This window comes from Rhea americana, unplaced genomic scaffold (genome assembly GCF_003343005.1).
Source record: "Rhea americana isolate MKP2758 unplaced genomic scaffold, rheAme1 scaffold_179, whole genome shotgun sequence".
Lineage (NCBI taxonomy): Eukaryota > Metazoa > Chordata > Aves > Rheiformes > Rheidae > Rhea > Rhea americana.
Genome location: NW_028185916.1, coordinates 1,415,987 through 1,439,892, shown reverse-complemented (window position 1 = coordinate 1,439,892; position 23,906 = coordinate 1,415,987). Strand labels below are relative to the sequence as shown.

At 40.6% G+C, this 23,906-nt stretch overlaps 1 protein-coding gene across 1 annotated transcript in view; it reads right to left on the bottom strand.

The window, feature by feature from the left end:
- JMJD1C (jumonji domain containing 1C) overlaps positions 1-23,906 on the bottom strand; it is a gene marked incomplete at its 5' end in the record, with an annotated part of 164,381 nt that overhangs the window by 5,690 nt on the left and 134,785 nt on the right. The window contains 16 exons of the mRNA XM_085301604.1: positions 913-1,089; positions 4,815-4,954; positions 6,014-6,136; positions 7,242-7,372; positions 7,481-7,571; positions 8,018-8,186; positions 8,593-8,871; positions 9,245-9,459; positions 9,946-10,159; positions 10,339-10,466; positions 11,876-11,965; positions 14,546-14,698; positions 15,186-15,400; positions 17,113-17,314; positions 20,172-22,381; positions 22,732-22,904. Coding sequence (XP_085157730.1) covers positions 913-1,089; positions 4,815-4,954; positions 6,014-6,136; positions 7,242-7,372; positions 7,481-7,571; positions 8,018-8,186; positions 8,593-8,871; positions 9,245-9,459; positions 9,946-10,159; positions 10,339-10,466; positions 11,876-11,965; positions 14,546-14,698; positions 15,186-15,400; positions 17,113-17,314; positions 20,172-22,381; positions 22,732-22,904 — 4,710 coding nt within the window. The remainder of the gene's footprint in view (positions 1-912; positions 1,090-4,814; positions 4,955-6,013; positions 6,137-7,241; positions 7,373-7,480; positions 7,572-8,017; positions 8,187-8,592; positions 8,872-9,244; positions 9,460-9,945; positions 10,160-10,338; positions 10,467-11,875; positions 11,966-14,545; positions 14,699-15,185; positions 15,401-17,112; positions 17,315-20,171; positions 22,382-22,731; positions 22,905-23,906) is intronic.

The following is a 23,906-nucleotide window of genomic DNA, read 5'->3' as shown; positions in this document are numbered from 1 at the left end:
TAATTAGTAGTGCTAGACAGCTGGCAAGACTGCAAGAAAGCAGGCTCTATTTCCTATTTCAGCAGGAAAAATTCACTATACAATGTGAAACTGTCCAAWAATCTTGTCTGAACAATCCATGCTTTCTTCTCCTTTCTACCCAGTTTTAGGCTGGGAGGTAAAAACCCAAAACAAAGTAACAAAACCTATGTGCTAAGAGAGGACGAAAGCTTCCTATGCAACCCCTACAGCTTCTCCAGAGCTGCTCTACAGGCAGTACTTYTCTGTATATAACTGTGAACAGAATCAGCCTGGCTGCAGCAGACGTGCAACAGCTCTCTCTGGATGGGAAGGGAAGTGGCTGCAGGGACAAGGCTGTCTCCTGGTGACTGATATAACTTCTGTGCAAGAAGAAACTTAAGTGTTTCTTTCAAGGAAACAATCTGCAAAGTTCTGTTAAAGAAACGTCTTGTTAATTAAACTCAAACTTTCTCCACAATTCTCCTACGGCTAAAGGCAAAAAGCATAATGATACCAGGCATTGAATTATTTATCTGTCTGGTGCCCTCATGGCCCAGTAAGTTAAACCTGAATGTACAAGAAAAAAAATGCAAGTATAACCTTGTCCTAACTAATACTAGTTTATTCAGAAATTTACTAATACTATGCAAAGTAAGAAAAAATGGTTATTAGCTGTCTGATTATTTTTCATTTTAAAGGAAAAAAGGAATGGCATTATTTCAAGTGTTTGAATTGTACGTTAGTACCAAACAGTCATTTTCAGAAGCCGATATACATCATAAGGTATTCCTATACACTAACAGCAATCACTAAGAAAATCAAATCTAATTGGAGCATAGATGTAACATGTCCTTCCAGTTATTTTATGATACGTTATTTTATCCTGTTTAGCTTTAAACAGATGTATTTTACCTGATGAAGTGCTCCTGCTGGTAGAATAATAGCATCACCAAGAAACTGAATAACCGTACAGGTTTTTACTCCATATTCTTCAAAGAGTCTTTGGCGAAGTTTTTTGTTCACATACCAACTCTGATCACGTATTGGATCATGCTCTGGTAAAACTTCTAGGCCTTGTTCTTTTGCTATCTGTAAGTAGAGGAAAGATCCCAAGTTACTCTTAAAAGAAGAAAATGCTTTGCTGGTAAATTAAATGTACACCTACGTTAAAAAAATACAAAGTACTTTGTTTCCAATACCGTCATTAGAACTTTTGTTAGGAATTTGAAAGGACCTTAAAGGAATTAGGAAATTTCACTGAACTGAGGAGACTTGCAGGACTTCCACACCTAAAAAGCAGCAATATCTTTAAAGATTTTAGCATGACAATCTATTAGTAAGCAATATGCTCTCTCTGTGCAACTTTTTCATCAGAGTGYGCTCATGGAGTTCTGCTCATTTCAGTCTGCTACGGAGTTTCCATGCTGCCAATTCCTTGAGCTTTGACACAGATATAACACTGCATCCTCAACTCAGGAAAAAGGCAGCAGGTAAAACTAAACTTCCTATGAGGCTATTTTGCTACACATGTGGCAAGGAATTCAGGAAACGTGATGGAAAACTAGAAATACTTCCTGAGAGAGCGACAAGCTTAACYGCAATTGCAAGCAAATGCATTCTTCATTAAGTTAACCACAAGGGAACAAATACTAGTCCTAATCAATTGCTAATTACTGAATCATAGTGACTAAAGGAGAAACAAATAACACATCAAACCATCTGTTGTGACTCAGGAGGCAATTATCTCATTAAAGACATAGTTACGTATAGTTAACATCAATATGAAGAAAAATCTATCTGATGCAGAGCTTGAAACTGTTCTTATATATTAATCATCTTTCCTAAATCTTCTGTACCAGATGAAATAGTGAGATTTTAATGTCCTATTGGAGGCAAAGTGTGACCCTGTGACTACACAAGTCATAAGCCTCCATTTCAAGGTCTAGCCATCGATTAATCTCCATTTCTGTATTTCAAAAACACCACCAAAAATAAAAGACAGCACTCAAATCAGTTTTAGCTATTGTAGGAAGCTGTGGCAGCAAATGCAAAACTTAATTACAGAGCATCTTAAAAGGCTTTTTGTTTTAATCCTGTGCCCTGTAAGTCTCACAATGTGCCATAACTGCTGCGAGAAAAGAAACTCTGAATACTGTTCCTTGTGTGCTCCCTTGCAGTCATGATTTTGTCTGTCTCGATTCCCCACCGTTGTGCCTTCTCCAAGTTGAAGAGCCCTAGTATGCTCTGTGAGCTTCTGCTTTTTGAATAACAGAAAAGCCCAGATGTACATATATTCATAACCTCTTGGAATTAGCTGCCYGTTGTTCACTACTGCTCATTTTTCTCAAAAGTTTAGCTTGCCATGGGGCAAATGTTCACCAGATGACATACCTCTTGGGGCCACTCTGGGACCAAAACCTGCGGAGTTGCCATCCACGAGAACTCTGACTGCAGCACTTCTCATCCGTTTCCTGCTCGCAGGAGACACTTTGGCCTCCAGCTTGTTTATGGGCCAGTTTTGCTTAACCAGTTAAAGCTCATCTAAAATATCCCCACAGCATGAGACATTGAAGACATCTTTTGTGRACTTTTCCTCAAACAATTTCTGTGGTATTTTGGGTATTTCTAGGTAATCTGTCAAGACTTCTTTCTAGAGTATGAGAAAGCACTAAACACAGGACGCAAAACTAAAATAGAGATGCTATCTTTAAATCTAATGTTGCCCATCACTGTCAGTGGCGCAGAGGAGGCCATTCCCCCTACCTGGCAAGGSATGAACTGAGAAGTCCTGACTCGTGCGTCACATGCCATGTAAGAACGATGTGCACAGTAGCTGATGCTGATTTTTGCCCTTGGTACACTATCCCACTGCTTTCATCTTCACTAAGAGACAACGTATGTTCTTCATTTGAGCTAACTGACATGACACAAAGTCTTTATGAAGACTGGCAGCCGCTGGGTTTTTTTGCATGTGATGAACAAGCCACAACTATTTCAGTATCTGGTAACACAAGTATGGATCCTGGAGACCAAAGACTAAAAGGACACACAAATGAGTGTCTCGAATAAACTGTATCAGTAAAGCCAATCTTCAACAGTGACTGAAACAGCATTACCCTTTAAATTCAAAAAAAAAAAAAAAAAAAAAAAAGGTAAAATAATCCTTTGTATTAAAAAAGAACAAGAGTAGATCTCTATGCTCTCCTGAACTTTCAGAATTTGGAGACTACCTGTAGCTCTTACAGATGAGTACTCAAAGTATTTTATTTGTTGACTGACGTGGCATGATATTCAGAGAGGAAGAAGAAAACTACCTGCCAGAGCATCACACATTACCACGAATCCATGCTCACCAGCGTCCAAGATTGTAAGGATGTGCATTTTGCACAGAAATAATAAACTCAGCAACCTTCCACACTTACTAGCCTATGCTGAGATAAGCAAGAATGAACATTTACTGGTATTTTAAAACAATTCTGGAATAAATCTAATACCTGTTTTCAGGACAGGCTCTTTATGACCCATCTACAATGCTAGTTTTCTCAGTTTGTATTTTCTGAGCATAACTGAACTTCCCTTCAGTAGATTTTAAGATCAGAACTAAGTGTGCAGCGTGGAAGTTTTCTACTTATTTTAAAAAATTCTCACTTCAAGGATTGCAAAGAAAAAAATGCCTCCTGTCTATTCTTTTGGCTACAGTATTGTCTGCAAAAAAATAGAARTCAAAAATTTTATCTCATAAAACATGTCCATTTGCACTGGAAAGATGACTGATGCCAACAACTGGCAAGTCTAGTTTTTCAATATCCAAATAACTCCTTTAAGAGTCTTTAGCTAGCTACATATTATAAACACCATCTATTCCACATAAATTGCAGCATTTTATAACAGCCTGCACTTACAGGTCACTTTTTCCAAGGACTTTCATACACAGGATCACAAAAAGCTTTTCACACAGGGAAAGTCCTCTTTGCTAACCCAAATACATCCATCCCTCAGATTCTGCTCTATCGTTTTAATGCCAAGAGAGAAACAAGTTTCTCAGACAGAATGCAGCACTTCACATTAATCTTTTATTTGAAAAAAACATGGGAAGTAGTATTGACAGGACTCATCAAGAGAATTAAATCCTGCTAGATTCTTTTTGAAATTCAGAGGTATCTGCTATTCTCGCTAAACCACACGGCAGTGCTACTCCTTAAACACGCAACTAGCCCATGGGTCTCAAGGAATATACTGCAACTTCACCTCTCCAGAGCCTCCCCTTGCCCATGGATCTCAAGGAATATACTGCAACTTCACCTCTCCAGAGCCTCCCCTTGCAGACGATGCTCTGGAGAAAATCCGCGGAGTATGTGAAGTATTCACCTCACTACTTAGTTGTCTTCTATCCTAAAATAAGGCCAGCATTTTGGAGAGGGTAAAAGTTGTTCCTTCTTCACGGAATTCACCAACCATGTCAAGATTTGACAAGTAAGGCTTCCATCTCAAACTCAGCTGTCCTAGTGCTATAGAGTATTAGCACTAAGCTGGATGAACCTGCCAATAACTGAAAACTAATCTTCACACTGGGTGTGCATGTGTGTCACAATGAAGTTTGTAGCAGCGCTTGGTCCAATATAATTTAATTTATGGGCTATAAGGGAAAGAATTCTGCTTCCCTCATGCCCCAAGCATAAACCTTGCAACCATAACTAGAGTTGTGGCCACCAGAACACACAGGTTTATGTAGGGAGGGAGGATTATCGTCTCCTCTCCATGTTTTTGAACAGTTACTTAAATTATATCTATAAAATATATATTATAAATCGAACCTTTTGCAGAAACTCCCTTATCTTGTCAGCATCTTTGCCAGCATAAATATGCCACAAAGCACCAGGTAATTCACTTGAATCTTTCAATCKCTTCCTTAAAAGATCATCCAAATCTTCTTCTTCAAACTTCTTCAATACTCCTACAATTTGAGAAAAATATTTTTAAGTGATAGAAAAAACCCCCCTGCAATGATGCACCCTCTTTTCAAACTTTTTGTGGGAGACTAAGCAGATAAATGTTTACTAAATAAAACTAAAGCTCCTCAGATTATCTTTTGCTCAGCTTTTGAAATTAGGAAGTTAACAGAACATGAATGCTGTAAGTATTTTTAAAACAGCATCCAAATTTTAAACCGTTTTTTACATTTCTTAAATTTCACAGAATGCATTCTCCTGCCTGAAATAAACAAGCAGGGCTGACAACAAAACATTGAGAGAGGAGAAAGGTATTTTTCTGCAGTCAGCAAAAGCAACGCTCTGCTTGCTGCTCTGCAGCAGCTAGCCAAGAAACTTTAGAGCTCTCCTGACACACTGCAGTTTTTGCTGGTATTAACTCTGTGCACACACAAGTGAAAACAAAGCAAACAGAAGATGGCAAATCTTACTAGAGCTCTGTAAGATATACACAAAAAATTTACATTTGCTGACTATGGGACCAGAGCAGAAACAGTAAGGAAAAAGAAACAAAACCATTTCAGTGATTGAAAGACTTTTTCACATAAGCAATAAACCTTACTCAGATGGCTAGCATACACCAGTTTACCCTCTTGAGCACTGAAAAATTACATTGCAGTCAACTCAATAGAACAAACACAGCGCATCCAGAGGCAGCAGACTAAACAGAAGGTAGGGCCAATTCATCATCCTGACATAACTGTTGGACTTAACACAGCTTCAGGAGAAGATCCTTCATCCTCTACTTTCATTAGCTCTGCCAGCACCAACATAGCAATGGTATATTAATTACAGGTAATAGCAACAAAAGATCGAAAAGAGTTTGAAATACAATTGCCTAGCTCTGGAAATGCAGCGTATTTTATGCAGAATCAATCTGCTGTCTCTCTTGAGATAAGGAATCTTTGAGGTGTAAGCAAGTACTGCAGGACATGTTTCACGCACACATTTCAAACAAATGGTATCAATTTTATAAGTCATAGTTCATTCAGTATTTACATCTCACACAATGAGCTTCCCTTTACCTGATTTGGAAAGTACTCCATTTCCTTTTGCTATGCCAACATAAACAAGGATGTTTACTACATCAGAAACTTCAACATGGAGATTTGTAGTTCCTATATCATGATCTTTAGTAGCAGCCACACCTATGTTACAAGATAAAAATTTGGGGTAAAATTAAGATTCATGAAATCACATACTCACCTTCAAACAGAAATGTGCTTCAGCTGAGAAGAAATTTCTGAAAGTTCATCAGGCATTACAGGCATGTTTTAACATGAAAATATGGATCTATACAAACTACAGCTTTTCTTTTTTGCTGTACTTGCTAAAAAGAAAGTGTAACTTTCAAGAAACATCTTGAGATAACTCTTTACCCAGACAAATGCCCCTACATAGCTGCTTTATCAAATAAAACACATTTCAGCAGATTAACCAAAGACATTTCCTGACAACAACAGCTTTCCTTCTGAACTTTTCAACCTTCTAGGTTGCTCAGGGAAATCAAATCAAATTTGTCATCTTATTCCCGACTGTAAACAGAGTCTTCATCTAAAAGAAATCCCCAAGTAAAGAGAAAAATACAGTAATTTTAATTCTAACATGAAAAGAAGCACATGCTTACGACATTTTAGAACACTAAGTCTTACAGTTGCATTACATATAATGATTCAGTTTTTCAGACCCACATCTTGATTACTATCTTTAATATGTTTATTTCAGAAGACATCTGGAAAACTTTTTAAATCAAAGCCATCGCACCACAAATTAGAACTCATTTCTTGTGCTATTAAGACAATTTGTAAAACATAATTGAGTGGAAAAAAAAAGGGGGGGAGCAGCTGGAAAAGGTCTGAGGAAAGTAGTCTGATCTAGACAACATTTTGAACATACTCTACACCAATACAGATAAAAATTACAAGAAAGATGCTGAGGCTTTTTATTATCAAAATTATAAACACGCTAATACTCATGAAATATATTGTCATATATCATTATTAAAACAGTAACTATGTTTGTGCAAATATAACCACCCATTTACATGCTTCAGAAGAATGCAAGAAATGCAGGAGTATCCAAGTCTCATGCTTTAGGACATGTCCTGTTACTAGGCAAGTCAGTAAAGGATTTCTCCTGCACTCAGTCACTAATAATCCTCCAAATCAGCTTAGTTTTCTATCAAGTATTAACACACGATACACTACACCTCCAAGGGAGGAGGTATCTGCTACACTTCTAAGAGATACTCACCATATGCACTGCATAGTCTGGGTCCCAGATCTGGACGGACAAAAAATCCTGGCAGATGAGAAGCCAGGTTTAATTTTCCTTCTGGACTACAATATTCAGGCAAAGGTAAACTTTTTAATAAGTCTTCATATCTAGAGGAGAAAAGGAAGACAACTACAACTGAATTTGTGCCATTATGAAGAGAGAAAAAAACAACATGGAGATGACCTTAAGAATATCTAGATTTTAAATGCAAATACCTTGCTGGCATCATAGCCTTGAAATCTTCACCAGAAGGCCAATCTTTCAATTTTAGTAGAGCTGTTTCCCCATTTTTTATTTTCTGCCGTTCTGCAAGTAGCATATTAATTACTAAAAACTAATACACTTTAGATGTTTTACTTACATTCAACTACAGTGTATAACTGAACTCTATCTAACCTCTCTATAAAGATTTCATACGTAGAAGAAAAGATTATTAATTTAAAGAGATTCAATTAGGAGACAAAACAAACTCAACTACTTAAGGAACAACGATATTCATTTGGCTAGTAAGTCTGAGATAAGTTAGAAAATCGTATATTAGTGTATTAGTGTATCTTTAATTCTGCAGAGGTATAAAATGCAAGTTTTCAGCACATTCTGTTGAAACAAATTATATAGAGCTTTCTTTTTTCTTTTTCTCTTTTTTTTTAATTTCTTCAAAGCCTCAAGATCTACTAAGAATAATTTTAATTGCGGTTTCTAACATTGACTGTGTTGAGAATCAATGGAATAATACATTCAAAGTAACCTACTTGAAACATCTTCAAAACCATCCCAGAACTCCTTGACATTGGTGTTTGAAATAATGCTGTCTTTGCAATTCAAGATATCAGCTTGCTGGTTTCCAAAATCTAGACTAATTGACTCTGCTTTCCACAAGCTGAAGTTCATTTTCTTATGCATACCGGACACTAATACAGGCTTTAAAAAAAGAAGAAAAAAAATTAATAGTCTTCCTTTCCGAATGAAAGGCTTGCTTCAATTAAACTGGAATCTAAGATACATTTGAAACATGCAGAGGCGGCCTTGGCCCTCCTGAGCTGCTACCAACGCTCCCAGTGACAGTCACCGTACCCAGAACTTCACACAACTTTTTAGTGGTTTAATCTCTAACAGTCATTTCTTATTCATTATTAGCAGTTAACTAAAATTTAAACTACACAAAGTTCGTATGTGGGATATACCTGACAAATTTTTACCCACTGCAATAAAATGCACTAACAATGTTTTCAAACATGAAGTCAGGCAAACTTTGTCCTGTTGCAGCAACTCCTCCAGAGTTCATCCTGAGGTCACCTTTCCGACAGAGCTAGTCTTTGATACCTACCCTCCCTTGTTTCCAGCACTCTTTGAAGAGCTTCCAGTTGTTGCTGTTTTTATGGTCTCTGAGCCACAAAACATGCTTATCACAGATCCAGGAATATTGAATATCATTGTACAATTTACTGCAGTCATCTAGAATACATTTTCTATCATCCTTTGGCTCATCTTTTACTTCAGATTTTACATTTATCTTTGGTGTTCTATTTGGTGGGATCTTGTTTTCTACCACTGAAGCAATTATGTCATCGAGAATGTTTGGCATAGTCCTTCCACTTTTGCCACTCTATTAAGAAATAAACAAATGTATATTTAAATAAGGTAAATGCAAATAAAATTAATGAGATACTTTCTTCAGCAGAACATCAACAATATTGCATTATCAGTTTTTAGTTATCTACTTCCTTTGCAGAAAGCTGCAATATATACACATATTTTTGTGTATGTGTGTATATACATACATACATACATGTTAATGCACATATGTGTGTGCAAGCATGTATAGATATGTTAAATCCTTCAAGAAGATTTAGTGAGATTTTACTTCTAAATTAGTATTTAATGAAATACATTTATCAGGCCACTCTAAAGTGTACAAAAACACACAATACAGATTTTCAAATCCCAATATGAAAATCATGCATCTTGTAAACACTCACTGGTGTTCCTGTGGAGTAAACTGGAGCAAAAGCAATACCCGCATCTGTAGAACCTAGACGCAGTTTGCCTGCTGTTGTAGTTAGTAAATCTCGCAAGGTTGATCCCTGCTCGTTGTTCTGGGATGCATGAGGGGAGGTTTTACAGTTCTGGGACTCTGAATTATCCTGGTCTTTTTCTTCCTTTGAGTGTTTTCCAGAAGGACATTCTTTATTTTCTAAAACAAAAATGATTATTGGAAGTTTGCACTGCCGCATCATGACTTAGACATAGGAACAGCTCTGGTATCCTGCATTTTATAGTGGTGGTAATATACTGTAGCACTAGCGCTTTATTCACCTGAAAACACACCAGAGGATGAACTAGATCCTTCAAAATGCAGTCAAACAGTGTGACCATGAAAAGGCCTTCCTCAGCATCTCAGACATGCAGCTGAGTGAGTACCTGTCACAAATGAGAGATGCTCTAGCTGGAAACACTGCCACATTACACATGCATTCTGCTGGTGGCTTTTCTGGTAACTGATTTTGATGCCACCAGGAGAAGGCATTAAAGTTTACAATTTGAATTTAAGGGGGGAAAAAACATTTTCTTTTCTTTTTGCCAAACAGAAAATAGCATGGATTTTTCCCTAAAGAATTCGTTTATATATTACTGGTGRCCCCAAAATCATGCACATGATATGTAAGTATCAAACATATACCTTTCTTTTCTTCTCTAGCTTTCTGTTCTGCAAGATCAGCTAACCAATGCAGCGGCGACTGTGATTCAGGTGGTGTTAACTTGCTGTCTGTGCTTACATCACTCCTTGGACTTGTATTACCATTTGTCTCAGACTTTGGAGGGGTATTCTGCTGTTGAGACTCAGGCATGCACAGAGAAATTTTATTACTGTGGTTGAGGACATTCTGTAAAACCTGTAAAGAACAGATTTGTTTTTTAAATATGTCAATTTACTTTAACAAAGGACATGGACAGAATTTAGTCACTGTATATGYTAATTAAAACGTGACTGATATTGTTCAAATATAAAGATATTTAAGTATCAGAAGATCTGAACAACAAATTACAATCTATACACATATTTTAAACTCACCTGAGACACACCATTCATTGCAGGGAGCTTCCCAGCTTGCGTGTTCTGTTTGGTGGTACACTGACAATGGGATTTAATTTCAAATTTTTCTCTAATATTATGCATAGCATCTAGAAGATCTGTCAGAACTAGAAGACAATGAGGAAGAAAATCATCAGTAAGCCTCTTGTCAATCATTTTTTGGCTTTCTTCACAATATAAATACTATGGTGCTAAAAAGCTACTTGTAAGCCTTTTTGAAATCACAACTATTAATAATGCTTAATTTAACACTCAAAATACGAAAGACCATCCACTTTACCTTAAAGCTTGTGCAGAAAGAGAAGTCTTTAATTAAATAATTATATACTACACTAATCTAAACTTCACTCAGCATCCCCATTTTATGGCACACAAGCAAGCCAGTCATTCATTATTTACTGTACGCCTCACTGTTCAGTGGGTGCATCATTGCCTCATTTAATAACACCGTCAAACTACAGACTGAAGCGAGCCATGGCTTGACAATAAAATTAGTATCTGATCATGTAATTCAAGACTCTTTGACAATGGATATGAACAAAAGAACAAAACGGCGGTTAYGCAGGCACTCTTCACTGTGCTGTTTCCAGCTGAGTGGTTCACTTCACAATTTAAAATTAAGAACAGTTTCAGTACAGAACCTGTTCTGTGGAAATCACAGTCTGAATTTACTATGGAATCTAACCAATTTTCATTTCTACCTGAAGTAACATAAAACAAACCATAAAATAGCAACTATGTCTGTATTTCCAGACTAAAATAACCTGGAAATTTATTTACTAGGATTAAAGGCACRTTCAGCCTTTCTTTCTCTGCCCTCTATCAATGCTATTAGAGATTACAAGTCAAGTTGTGCTAACAGAACAAACAAAATAGCACTTCTGCAGGTAACAGGTTTGGCTATGAGCAAAATTCTGAATTTTGATGGGTTTAGGATTACTGCCAAGTTCTTGGTTAACTGCAGTCGTCTTTACTGCCCTTTGCCTTCAAGCAGTCAATCAGATGTCCAACCAAAACTGCACTTGGGGGGGGGGGGGAAGGGGAAGAGGACAACACAGAAAATAACCTTCAGAGTACTGATTTAAGTGGACAGTATAGAGCAGATCCCCATAAAGCAGCTGCCACATAATGCTCCTCTGCAGAACCATCTCAAAATTTCCTTTTAATCTAATGGTTACRGTGAGATTTGTTAGTACCTTCCGGCTGTTCTATTCTGCTCTGGAGCGGTACGAAACACAACAAATACCCCGGGTTTCTCAACTGCTTATTGCCCTCAGCTGCCCCCGAGCCCCTTCAGCCGCATGCCAGGATACACCTCTTTCTCCTCTCATCGCCTCCACCCCGTRCTGTTCGTCTGCCCAGAACTATTTGCCTTCCTCAGATCATTTGACACAGTTTGCAGGGTAGACTTTTAAAACGGAAAATGAGAAGTTTCAAGGAACAACTCTGGTCYCTCTTCACAGAAAGACTGGGGCAAGGGAAACACAACATCCTGCTTATTTGCAGGGAGTCTTACCAGAGCCAGGAATAATCTGAGTTGGCATCAAGTGTTTGTGATCGTGAGGCTGTCCCTTCACACACTTCATCCAGGCGTACAGCTCCTTATCTGCAAAATAACATGGCCAATTCGTTTACCTTTCACAGAAGCTTTACTACTTACAATGATACAGAGCTAACTAACTTTTAAAAAATATATTTTTTTTTTTTTTTTAAAAAAGGTCTTCTACACATACAATAAGGCTTTTGTACTGGTATCCTGTGAGACAAACATTTGCAAACAACAGGCACTTTGCACAGTAGGGAAAGGAACAAGAAGCAGCGTTTAGTAACGCTGAAATCTGAAACAGCAGYATCTGTAACGTGCACCTTTGTCAGTAAGAGTTTCGCAGTATATTCACTTTACGATAGTTAGCGAGACCTCCCTGACCAATCTAACATGGAAAAGACACAACCAGACTGCGACCGTAAGACCACTTTAATCTGACACAATCAGTGCTCCTCCCGGACGCGGCCGTCCTTCAGCCCGACGGGGCCAAGCGGGCCGGGGAGGCGAGTGCTTGGTGTCCGCTCTGGCCTGCTCCGTGGTGGCACAGAGCAAAGGGCAGCTGCATCACGGGCTTTACGGCAGGTTAAAGCAGCCACGAAACCCCAAGTCCCTAACGCAGCRGTTGAAAATCAGCGGTGGCAGTACAGAAAAGGCCTAACTGGTAAGAGAGGGGTGCTGAACGCCGTTTCAAGGAGACCGTCCCCACCAGGAAGAAGGTGCAGCATGCACCTTCCCAGCCTTGCATACTATCCACTGAACGCTACTGCCACTTTTAAGAGACTCTTCAAATCTTTTTAGTAATTCGCTCAGCTCTAGCAATGTAAGCTGAAGACAGTAGACTAAAAGAAGCATTCAACACATTTATAGCACTATCTCCTTGCAACTGTAATATCAACACAATGTACCAAATGTTCCTCTCAAGTATTAGATGTTAGCCATTTCATCGCTTTTGTAACTTGTAAGACACTAAATATAAACATAAATCGAAGAAAAACTAACAGTAGTGATGCATRTATCTATTTAATGTAATTTATTTTATGTGCCACTAAAATGCCATGAAACAGCACTCCRATTGATGGTACCAGAAGCTGCCTGAAAGTAGCAGTGGATGGAGYAATACAAGAAGTCACTGATAAACATCTGAATATTGAAACCTCGAACATTCCTACTGCACCAGTGGGAAACCAATGTTTTCTCCATTACATTTAGCAACTGTAAAAACAACCACCAGTTCCAGGAAAAATGGTGTAAAGTGTGTTCTATAGAAATGGGTGAGTGGTTCTGAAGTTTTACAGAGTTTCATAGTCGAGGTGCAGGTTGTAAGAATCCCCCAGCAGCATGAGAAAGGAAGCTGCAAACAAGGGAGCTATCACACTTCTGCCTTTGCATATAATCCTGCAGAAAGCAGCAAGGAGAACATCCTCTCTGCTAGAAGGCTGAAACGAAGCCCGCTTCTRTGCGCTGTCTTTTTCAACTTTGAAGACATTTTACTAAAATTTTCCTGGCTGGCTAACACACACACACACTATAAAAAGCCTCTGACTGCATGTCCCACTAGGGTAAATAATRTTCGGAGCATATCCCAAGCCACGTCAGACAGATGCACGCACACGCGCGTACGYAGACTTAAGCCGGTTAAGAGCGGCTGAGGCAGCCTCCAGCATTAAAGCACTAACGCCTGCTCTCCGTGTTGGAAAACACCACTGCTCCTTCCCCAGGAACTTGGGCTCGGATGAAAGACTTGGGAATGTCTCATAGCCACAGAGTAGGAGGCCTCTCACTCCAAGCCAGGGGACAAAGTGGGTGAGAGYTTCTCCATTTATTAGGGATTTGCCATCTACCAGTTACTTTGTTTTACTAACATTTCACGTAAGTGACACTGTATGTTGCTATGACAAACATGGAAATGCTTTTCAAAGCAGCGTTACGGCTGGACGCATTCTTGGCGCAGCGTTTCACTGCAAGGCTCTGCCACCCAGGGGCAGGCGGCCCCTCAAGGGCGGCCCAAGAGCCACTGCCACAGCTAAATCCATCTTCCAACTGTTCCCCATTTCAGCTGCAGCCAGGCTGGCTCACTGAAAAATTACAGGTATTCAAGTTAATCCTGTTATATTTCATCACAGTCTCGGCTAGGCACTTCTATTAAAGTACAGGAATTAGACTAAACTAAGCATGTATATAGGCCGCAGGATTTTCAAACGTCCATAAAACTAATTTTAGGTACCACGTGAAGTATTTTTCTGTCTTACTTCTTTGTTATAAAAAAGTCGGCTGTTAAGTCAGGATCACAAGCTGCGCAGGCCTGGCAGGGCTCCAGGAAGTCCCGAGGCAGGCCTGGAGCCCGGGGGAAGAGCCCCGGGGCGCCCGGGGAGACGGGGCACAAGCTGTCTGCGACAATCTGCACGGAAGGACTGAGAAGTGGACAAAGACCTAAGCAGCCCCTTAACCATAGCGGTTGCTTTCTGAACGACTGATGCTGTATTTACTGACTGGAAAAAGGGTGAAAAAACTATACAACATTTCAAAACACACAAATAGTAATTTAACACTTAGAGAAAGTCGGTTACACTTGGGGACAAGCAGCTCTACGCAAGTTGCAATAACCAGCGCATAGAATAAGCGAGCTCGCACAGAACCGACCTCTGGAGCTTTTTCTTTCCTTTGCCTTGTAACAATCCAGGCAGACCACAAATCCACATTTTTGGCAGACCCAGTGAATGTTAAATAATGTGGCTTCGCATGCATCACACATCTCACGGACTCCTCTCACTGCTCTCTTCCACGCAATTTTGGCTGAAACACAAAATAAGCAGAATAAAAAGACTGAAATTTAAATGCAAAGCACAGAATGAATGGTCTGTATAGATGAAGCATTCATAATTTTCCCCTCAGAAGCAATCACGGGAAGGGGGAAAGGAACATGATCCTCCCCAAACAGACCATCAATGTTTACCACCTTAGTTACACCATGCAGCAACCCCACCAAGGTTAACCCCACCACACTATGGAGATTAAAGTGCTCAGAAGCCCAGACTAAAGCTCCACAAAAGAAACACTCCTGCTCAGCACTGCGTGGTACCAGTGCGGAGGCGCCCTCCCGCATCATGCACTGCCAGCTCTGCAGCAGGGAAAGCCGGGCTCTCCCACCGCCGGCCTGCGGGCTGCCTTCGGCCTGGGGGCCGCCAAGGCGCTGCCTGCGGGGGCAGAGCGCCACGGGCCACCACGCCCGAGAGCTCGGAAGAAAACCACACAGAGCTTGCAACATTTAAAATGCTCTTACCATCTTTTTTCACCCAGGACATGGCTGTTTTCTCAGACGTTACTAACTGACAGAACTTATCCCCTATGATATCTAAAATGTACTTAGAAGTTTCTAGGTCCAGTTCATCATCTTCATAGTTTTCATGTGTCCATAAACTCAGTGCTTCATCATCATACTGATCAGGAGAGGAGAAACCATCTATCCTAACCACTCCGTTCTTACTGAAAGATAACCTAAAAATGAAAACAAACAGTTTTAACTGCACATATCATTATATTCTGTGACTTCATTTACTTAGCAATTAACCCCATTGTTTACTTTCTGCAACTAGTAGATGTTCCCTACTTGCTTCAGCGTGCTACCTTACCTGTTTTTTTTAAAAACAAATTCTATTGCCAAAAATGATTCTAAAATAAATAGTGAAGAAACATGGAAGCTAGAATTAACCTTTTAGGCAGATCACCTATCAGATTCAGTGTACTCTCACCATCCTTTCTGTAATATTTATTACTTCTTTAAAATCGCAGATGAAATAGCAGGTATTTTGTTTCTTTGCTTTACCAAAGTTTGGGTCTGTTTATTTCTGATTTTTGGAGCTGTGGCAGCAGTCACTCGGTCTGCCTCAAACTTGGCAGCTCCTTTGACTCTGCTGCTCTCAGAACAGGAGTTAGGCCATCGTATTTAAGTTTCTCCAGGCAGCACAGATCACTAATACAACATAACATTTTTGGAATAACTATTTTCTCACTGTTAAAATAGCTAAAAGTTTTCCTATGGGACACCATTCTACTACCCCCCCCATATTCAGCCTATTTTTAGGGAGCAGAAATTAATTATTCCATCTTGCAGAATACAGGAATAGGAATACACTAAAGTCTTAAGTGTTCTAAACTTCGGACTAAGTACCACCAAAATGATATACAGACGTATCATATATCTGATGAACAAGCAGAACRAAATTACAAGCTTACTTTTACAAAAGGGACTTACAAGAGTGCAAACCTCATTTCCAGTTCAATCCCTACTACCTAGACACAATGAAAATAATTACAATTCTATAAATTTACCACAGTAAATCTGAAACATTCCCAATTTTAAATTCCATCACTGTGTTTTAAGATCCTGGTTAAACTTTATCACTGATGTTATCCCTTTTACACAGGAGAAAAACCTAAAACTCTAACATCACCACATTGCCACTTTAGGAGGTAATTACTTTTACGCAGAACATACTCTGAGTTCAGCCTTGAAATGATTCCTGTACGACTACAGAGTTTTAGAACTAAAGCTTCATTCTAAAAAAATGATGATCTAGGGAACAGCAATTTCCTGTCCAAACTCTGTCAAACGTACATTGGCAACGCAGCACATGTGCAAATTAGGGCTGTTTTGTTCCACGTCCGTAACTGCGCTGCATGCACCACTTATGCTGTGCTGCATTCTGGGATACTTTTTTTTTTTTCCTGGAATTACAAAATTTTCCTGATTGGCCGTAATTGTGAAAAAGGAGGTCAGAACTCCTCTGTCCTCAGAAAACTCCCATAAAACCTTGAGCACCATCCCCACAAGACACTGGCATTGCAACAATTATGAATTAGTGCAGCTCTGCGGTTGTACTTGTCCAGAGTAACTGAAGCTTGCCTTCGGAAAATCCCATTTCAAATGTCAGACACCTGCGTAATGGTGGCGCATTATACTTTCTGCTTGCCTAAAGTACACTGGCAGCCATTCTGGTGTCTTTGCTATAAAGCTTCAAACAGCAGTAGCGTCGATCCACAAAAGCATTATTAAATAAAATCTAAATACTATTAAATTAGGCAGTATCTTTTATCAGATTGATTTAGTCAGAAAAAAAAACCCAGACAACCTTTCAGGCATGTAAGTCCTTTGTCAATATTATTTTTAAAGGTTAAAACACCAAAAATCAGGAAATAGCTGCACTTACCGTCGAAAGTAATAAAATCTACAAAATACTGGTGAATGAGTTGGTTCTTCACCTTTCTTACTTCTTATTAACCTACATTCTCTGCATTTTTGTAAATTCGGTCCAATTTCAGAGCAAGAATCATCCTGCAAAAAGGACTCTCCGGTTTGCTTCAGCTTCTTTACTTTGCGCCAATCTTTTAATACTGAGCGAGGTATACCAGCTGCAAAAGTAACAAGAGTTTCAGAGGAGGTACTAGGACACCCTTATATTTAGCCCCAGTTAGATCAGCAAGCATTCAACACTTTTAGAAGTTGTTCAGCTCCCATTCGTTCACCTTTCAGCACCGAAGCTTAAAAACTGCAGTTACCAAGTAGTGTCATATAGTCAGGAGCACTTAACTGCTTACCTACCTGCCAAGCTCCAAGAATACTCAGGACACATCATTTTCCYTTATATGAAGTGTATCATTGCACTAAATATTCTGCTAAAACTACTTCCAGAATATCACTCTTACAAATGCGTAATGAAATTCAATACCGCAAAAAGAAACGTTTGAATTTTGTTTCGAGTGAAAATGCATCCAAATGATTTAATGAACGAAAGGGGTGACGGGAAGAAGTCCTGCTTCTTCAAAATTTATTTTTGCGGAGGGTTACATAGATATAATTACAGAAGAGCAGTTCTACTTACAYAGACCTCATCTGAGCTTAATGTAAAATACCAGCCAAAATGGAATAGAATCCATCTACTCCCTTTCAAGTTTGCCGGCTTTGCAAGACTAAGCAGCAAATTCTGTTTTCGATGCTGAAGTCAGCAGCTCTGACAGTGAGTAACATGAGGAGCAGATCTATTGAGTAATACGTGCAGCTTTTGCATACGCATTTCAAAATTGAACCGTGTTGTTATTTAACCAGGCCTTCATTTTAACGACTTTCWTGAGGGCACTCACTCTATCTGCAGAGAGATAGGACTATCTGCCATTTAATCTCTCTCTACCCTAGGAAGCTCGTGCACTGCGCGGCCGGCAGGAGGCACGTTCCCGATGCAGGATGCTCCAGAGGGCAGGGTGCTAACTTTGGACTCGGTACGCGGGTGCGGTGCTGTGTCTTGCCATGGCACCTYTGGAAGCTCGCAGGTGACGGACTCCCTGCCCCCTGCCTCGGGGACGGGCCCCACCGCGCGCCTGCTCCCCRCGCAGCGTGAGGCCAACCACATTTGAACTTGGAAGCAGCAAGCTTTCCTGGTCCTGGTCCTGGAGCGTTCTCTGCCTTGGAGCCTAGCTCCTGGCAGTCGTCTCGGAGCTGCCAGAGCTCGAGCCCTGCGGGCAGGGCTTGGRCGTCCCTGCACTCGCAGGCCGAGGACATTCCTGGCCTTGCGGGAGGGCGCCGCCGGCAGCTCCGAGCGCCCTGGCAAGCGCACAGGCTCCCCGGGCTGCCCGAGGCAGCAGCGGGACAAAGCAGCTTTCAACCCTGCCAGCATCCAGATGCCACCCACGTGCTGAGACTACCCCAGCCCCRGGGCCGGCTATCTTCAGCCACCTACGGGGAGCAGAGCCCTGCCTGCTCTTTCCTGAACGSGCTTCCAAGTCGAGCGTGTTTTTGGAACAATCTTTGTGGAAAGCCTTTTTCACAAAAAAAGCTCTGACTAGCTCTTTCTCAGAAACCACAGTAACAGAGCTCACCCAAACAGATATGAATATCAGAAACGGTAGTCCATTAAACGAGTCAGGTGGGAGAAATATAACCCCCAGGTCTATTACGACTTTGATAGAGGAAGGCCAGCACACGGAGCTGCTCCCACGGGCCAGGCCTGTCTCCTAAGGTACAATAGCTGCTCTGCACTACCTGCAACACAACACGATATGCAAAGCCCATTTTCAGACCCAATCTTGCRAAACTACACCATAAGTACTATCAGGTATTGCTCTTACACCCAGGTAGCACTAGCCAAAACAACAGACTGCCCTTTCTTACGTTAYGTTATCAATCCTTCTACAACAAGCCCATAAAAAGTGTTCTACGACAACATGAAGGTCACGAAGAGCTGGCACATTACATATATACTTTTACAGTTCATCTGAAAAAGGTGAAGSTGAGTAAGAAGTAGAGAAATTTTAAAGGCATATTCTCTTTTATCTTCCCTTTGGTAAAAAAAATAAAATAAAAATAGTAATCATACTATCACTGGATCAAGGCCAAAACACCTCAGACAGACTGCAACACTGCCAGGACCCAGTACAACTTTGGCATCATCAAGTATTCTAAGATACTAGTAGAGTAACATGCCAAAGAGCATAATTACAGAGAGCAGAGCTCATTCTCTTACTAACTGTACTAAAAACTTTACAAAAAGTAATGGCTGACTTTCTCATACTGAACAAAATAAATACCAAAGAATTCTCCTTGGAGGAGMATAAATTAGGATAAAAAAACAAAGYAAGCTCTTAAATAAAATCCCTTATATTGCCAGACCAGTTTCTTCTCAAGTAAGTCTTAATTATAATCCTGCACTTGCAACATTACARCATTTAAATTGAAAATGGTATTTCCCTGAACTTCTTTATTCCCTAAAACAAGAGGGGTGTTAAGAGCATAGAATACATATGCTACTTAGGAGGGTGAAATAACTCTCCCTCCAACCTTTCACTGATTTAATCTAATCACAACAGAGCAGCACCAGGCCATCAAGGAACCGCCCGCCCCTGCCTTCTGATAAAAGCCRGAGTTAAACTTCGACAATAGAGAAAGTCTCTCCCTCAAAGTCAATACCAGTGGCACAACTACACGCACCAGTCTGTTGCATTACGATGGACAGCATAAAACAGTTCATTGCTTATGTTTAGGCCAAGAGACAGTTTGTTAACATGTATGTAAAAAAACCCAAAGAATCGCATTTCTTAAATCAGAATATTTCAGATAGCCTTAAGATTGAGGAATCTAAGCCCTACTTCTTTTCACGAGCATGCTTTTTAACTCTTCTCATTCCTCTGCTACTATGCACGACAAACCCTCCAGAATTAACACTGTTAAGAGTTCACATTAGTTTATCGTGTTTTGAAATCAAATGAATGTACTCACTGCTATTACTGCTGCTCTGTAACTTCAGCTTGCTTTTTTCTTTGGCACTCCTGCTAAGRACACCATTCGGTTTTACTTCTTCCTCTGTATCACCCTTTTTTTTCTGCAGATCATTTTGTTTCTTTTTGTAGGTTGGCTTGGGCTGCCGTTTAGTCCTTTGCTCTGACTTGCTCTCGCTTTCATCAGAGTCTCCGCTTTCAGAGCCAGACTCATAAGTTCTTTTTGCTTTTCTTCTAGGGTGCTTATCTTCTTTCACAAACTTATCTGCCAGGATTTTATTATCTATGTTATTTTGCAAATCATTTGATGTAGAAGCTATTAAATTGACAGTACATGGCTTAATAATTTCTGAAACACTGTTCCCTGAATTCTCTTTTTTATTAGTGTTTTTATCTTCCTCCGAATGCCTTGTTAGCCAAGCCTTTTTCAGTTTAGTGTGGTAGTTTGGCTGACTTGTCTGGGAAGTCTGCCCACTGCCTACAGAGTTTGCTTTGTTTATTGTATTACAGACGATAGCACTGTCTAGGGAGAGAGAGGTTGAAAATGTCTGATTTTTCACAGAGCTGGACTCGGTCTCACTGGTGTTACTACTTTTAAACTGAGCTGCAGCCAATGCTGCCTTGTGCTTTTTCAAGTGGACAAAGTCGGTCGAGGTGGAGAATCCCGGGCTGGGCTGCGCAGCRCTCCCGGCCTTGCCGCTGCCTGGTGCCGCTGGAGCCGCAACGCTGGCCTTGCCCTCYGGGGCCTGCGCCGCTGCCTGACTCGCGGCTCTCGAGGCCGCACACTCCAGCGGTGCGCAGGCTAGGACCGTGCTTGATAAGGAGTAAGTCACTTCTGAACTACCCCAGCTAGACACGCTGGTAGTTGTAGCTGCTGCTGCGGTTACATCCATTTTGGTACTGCAGTTCATGGTTGTGGTGGGGGTGACAGAGCTAGGAAGGCTGCCTTGCGAGACAGCTGGAAATTTCTTTTCATACTGTGTGCGAGTACTGTCTGAGTTCATATTTGGCAGAATGACTCTCCCAGTCTCTCTGACTTCCGCTGTTTTCAGGCAATCTGTTTGATTTGTCACAGCTGAAGATCTCTCGCTAACTCGATCTTTGGAAGCCGACTGCATTACTGGTACGCTATCATATTTCGTACTAGAAGGAGGACGTACAATAACAGATGCTGTAGCCGACAGAGACTTGCCACTCATTCTTTCAACRTGCCATTCCACTTTTTCATTATTTGGGGCATTATTAGACTTCCACATTTCTGACAAATTTTGTTCAGAAATGCCCTTGTAAACTGTCTGAGCTTCCTTCGGTTCAGGTACTAAGGTTGGKGGCTTTTGTAATTCCTGTATTTTGCTGCCACCAGCATTAACAGGTTGAACAGGAGTTAGAGTTGGAGGTGACAGGCTGCTGTAGCTGCTTTCCTTCTTCTCCAGGTTCTGGTGAACTGGGGGGTGAAACACTGGGGCTCTGTGCAAGGCAGGCATACTCCGGAGTGTGTTTGAAGATGAGGCTGACAGCTGAGTAGGGCTCTTGCTGTCATTTCTAAAAGAAGTTACTGAGTGAGACTGCACTGACTGTGAAAGCTGCTCAGCTATCTTGCTTGCAGAGCCTTCACTCTCTGGTTGGTGCTTTATTAAAGGGGGAGGTTTGGAAAGAGAAGAAATGTAAGAAGGGAGAGACTGGGGACTAGCTGCTGTTGAAGGACAGTTAGTCTGCTTATCAACATAGGCATTTGAAGCTTCCTTGGATGGGTACGACCTCGGTGGTTCATTTACTACACTGTTAGAGAGGGTAGTGAAATAGTTGCTTTGTGGCAAGCTCTGTGGAACCGAATGCTTCATTTTATACAGTTCTGATACAGAACGCTCTGCATCTTTGTCATATTTTACTGAATGGCTTTTGGGACTTGAAGATAAGGATGTTACCCTGGAATAGTTCTCTCTCTCTCCTTCCAGTGCCTTTATTTTAGCTGTAAAAGGAGCAACTTCAATACTTTCTTGAAGTATTCGCCTGTGTTCTTCCTTATATTTGCTTAGTCGCTCACCAGTCTCCTGTGGTGGCCTTGGCAGCTGGTTCAACATTGGATCTGCAAAATGTCTGTGCATATGGCTCTCTTTTGCTGTCTGTGTTCTGCTTTGCTCTAGCTCAGTCTTTACGGGTGCAGTTGTAACGGAACGTAAAGGTTCAATAAAAGCTTTTCTCTCCAGTTCTCTGTTTGGAAAAGGTTAAGCGGACACAGTTTAGTCTGAATGTACTGCAACAAGCTAAACAGGACCTTTCTTCCCATGCTCCAAAGTTACCTATTAACACAAAATAAACTTTTCTTTGTATTAGGTACTATTTTCTTAAGCCTTCAGATGAGCCAGGAACTCAAGTACCTATGAAATTTAACAGAGCAAAGTCTGTTTGGTGGCATGCTGACAAGCTTTCCTACATCACCAACACCCATGTTTACAAATAAACCACAACCAAGCTAGAAGACCACGTCAGCTGCTGAAATTTACAGTCTCTTGCTACCCTATCTACAGCCTGCACACATAGTTAAGTGACMGCAAACTTACTCTTTGTGATGCTCTACTATACTTTTGGACAAGGGCGGGCTAGAATGCGTTGTCAGCTTGAGAGGCCGAAGGGGATCTGCGCTGGATGGTCTCACAGGAAGGTGACTCAGTAAACCGAGACTGTCGGCTGAGGTCACTGGGGTGGGCTGGTGCAACCAGGGGCTCGGAGTATTCTGTTAACAGTAACCAAACCAAATCAATCATATTTCAAAATATTTTAAAGTCACTTTTCAATCAGGTCTTTGTCTTCACACTTCTCTATGTACAGCATACAAAATAGTTAATATAATCCACAAGCATTCTAAGAACAGTTTAAGTATTTGGCATGAACATGCCATTTCTAGATCTGCACCTTCATTGAAATTACCAAACTAGTGATAGTCTGACAGCACTTGACTTCAGTTACTAGCGAACAGACCATTCATTAGCTGTTCAATGAGCTGGAAGAACTAYTCCTTTTAAAAGACACATATAGCTAAGTATTTCTTCACAATTACATCTGAAACTACACAACAAACCCCAATATAAGGGGTATAAACAGCTCTTGCATGGCTGCTCCTAAGACAAAAGCTTAATTATGATAATCCTAATTAATCACTTTATTTGGCCAAATAATTTCACATAGCCTAAGTTCATAAACAGCATACCATTAAACCATTACCTATGCTATAGAATCTTTGCACTGCATACCTATGTACTCAGTATCAGGCAATACCAATTATTAGCCCTGTCTTAACTACCTCCTCATTTATACACACTGTGACTGCCTTATTTATTTTTTTTTTTCAAATGAAGTTGACTACTTGGGAAGCTTCTATCTGCATAGCTTCTCTGAAATTTCTGAAATAGCCCTGTGAACCAGATCAACAGTAGCTCTTTATTCTTCTTTCATCCTCCAATTCAAGACCTGCTTACAATAAACATGTACTGACTAGTGGACCAGGAAGAAAAGAACAGCATGTTGCTGGGGAGCGGTGGTCCCCAAAGCCTCTGACTCCTTCTCCACCCCAGCTCCCACTGCCAGCACCTCTGCCCCTTCTCTGCTCCCAGGAGCCTGSGCAGCCCACTCCTCTCTTGCTCCCCAGTCTGTGTGACTCCCATTTGAGAACTGCCATAGTAGGAGAGCAGCAAATAAAGCTCTCATAACAAACTGACACACTATAAAACAGATCTGA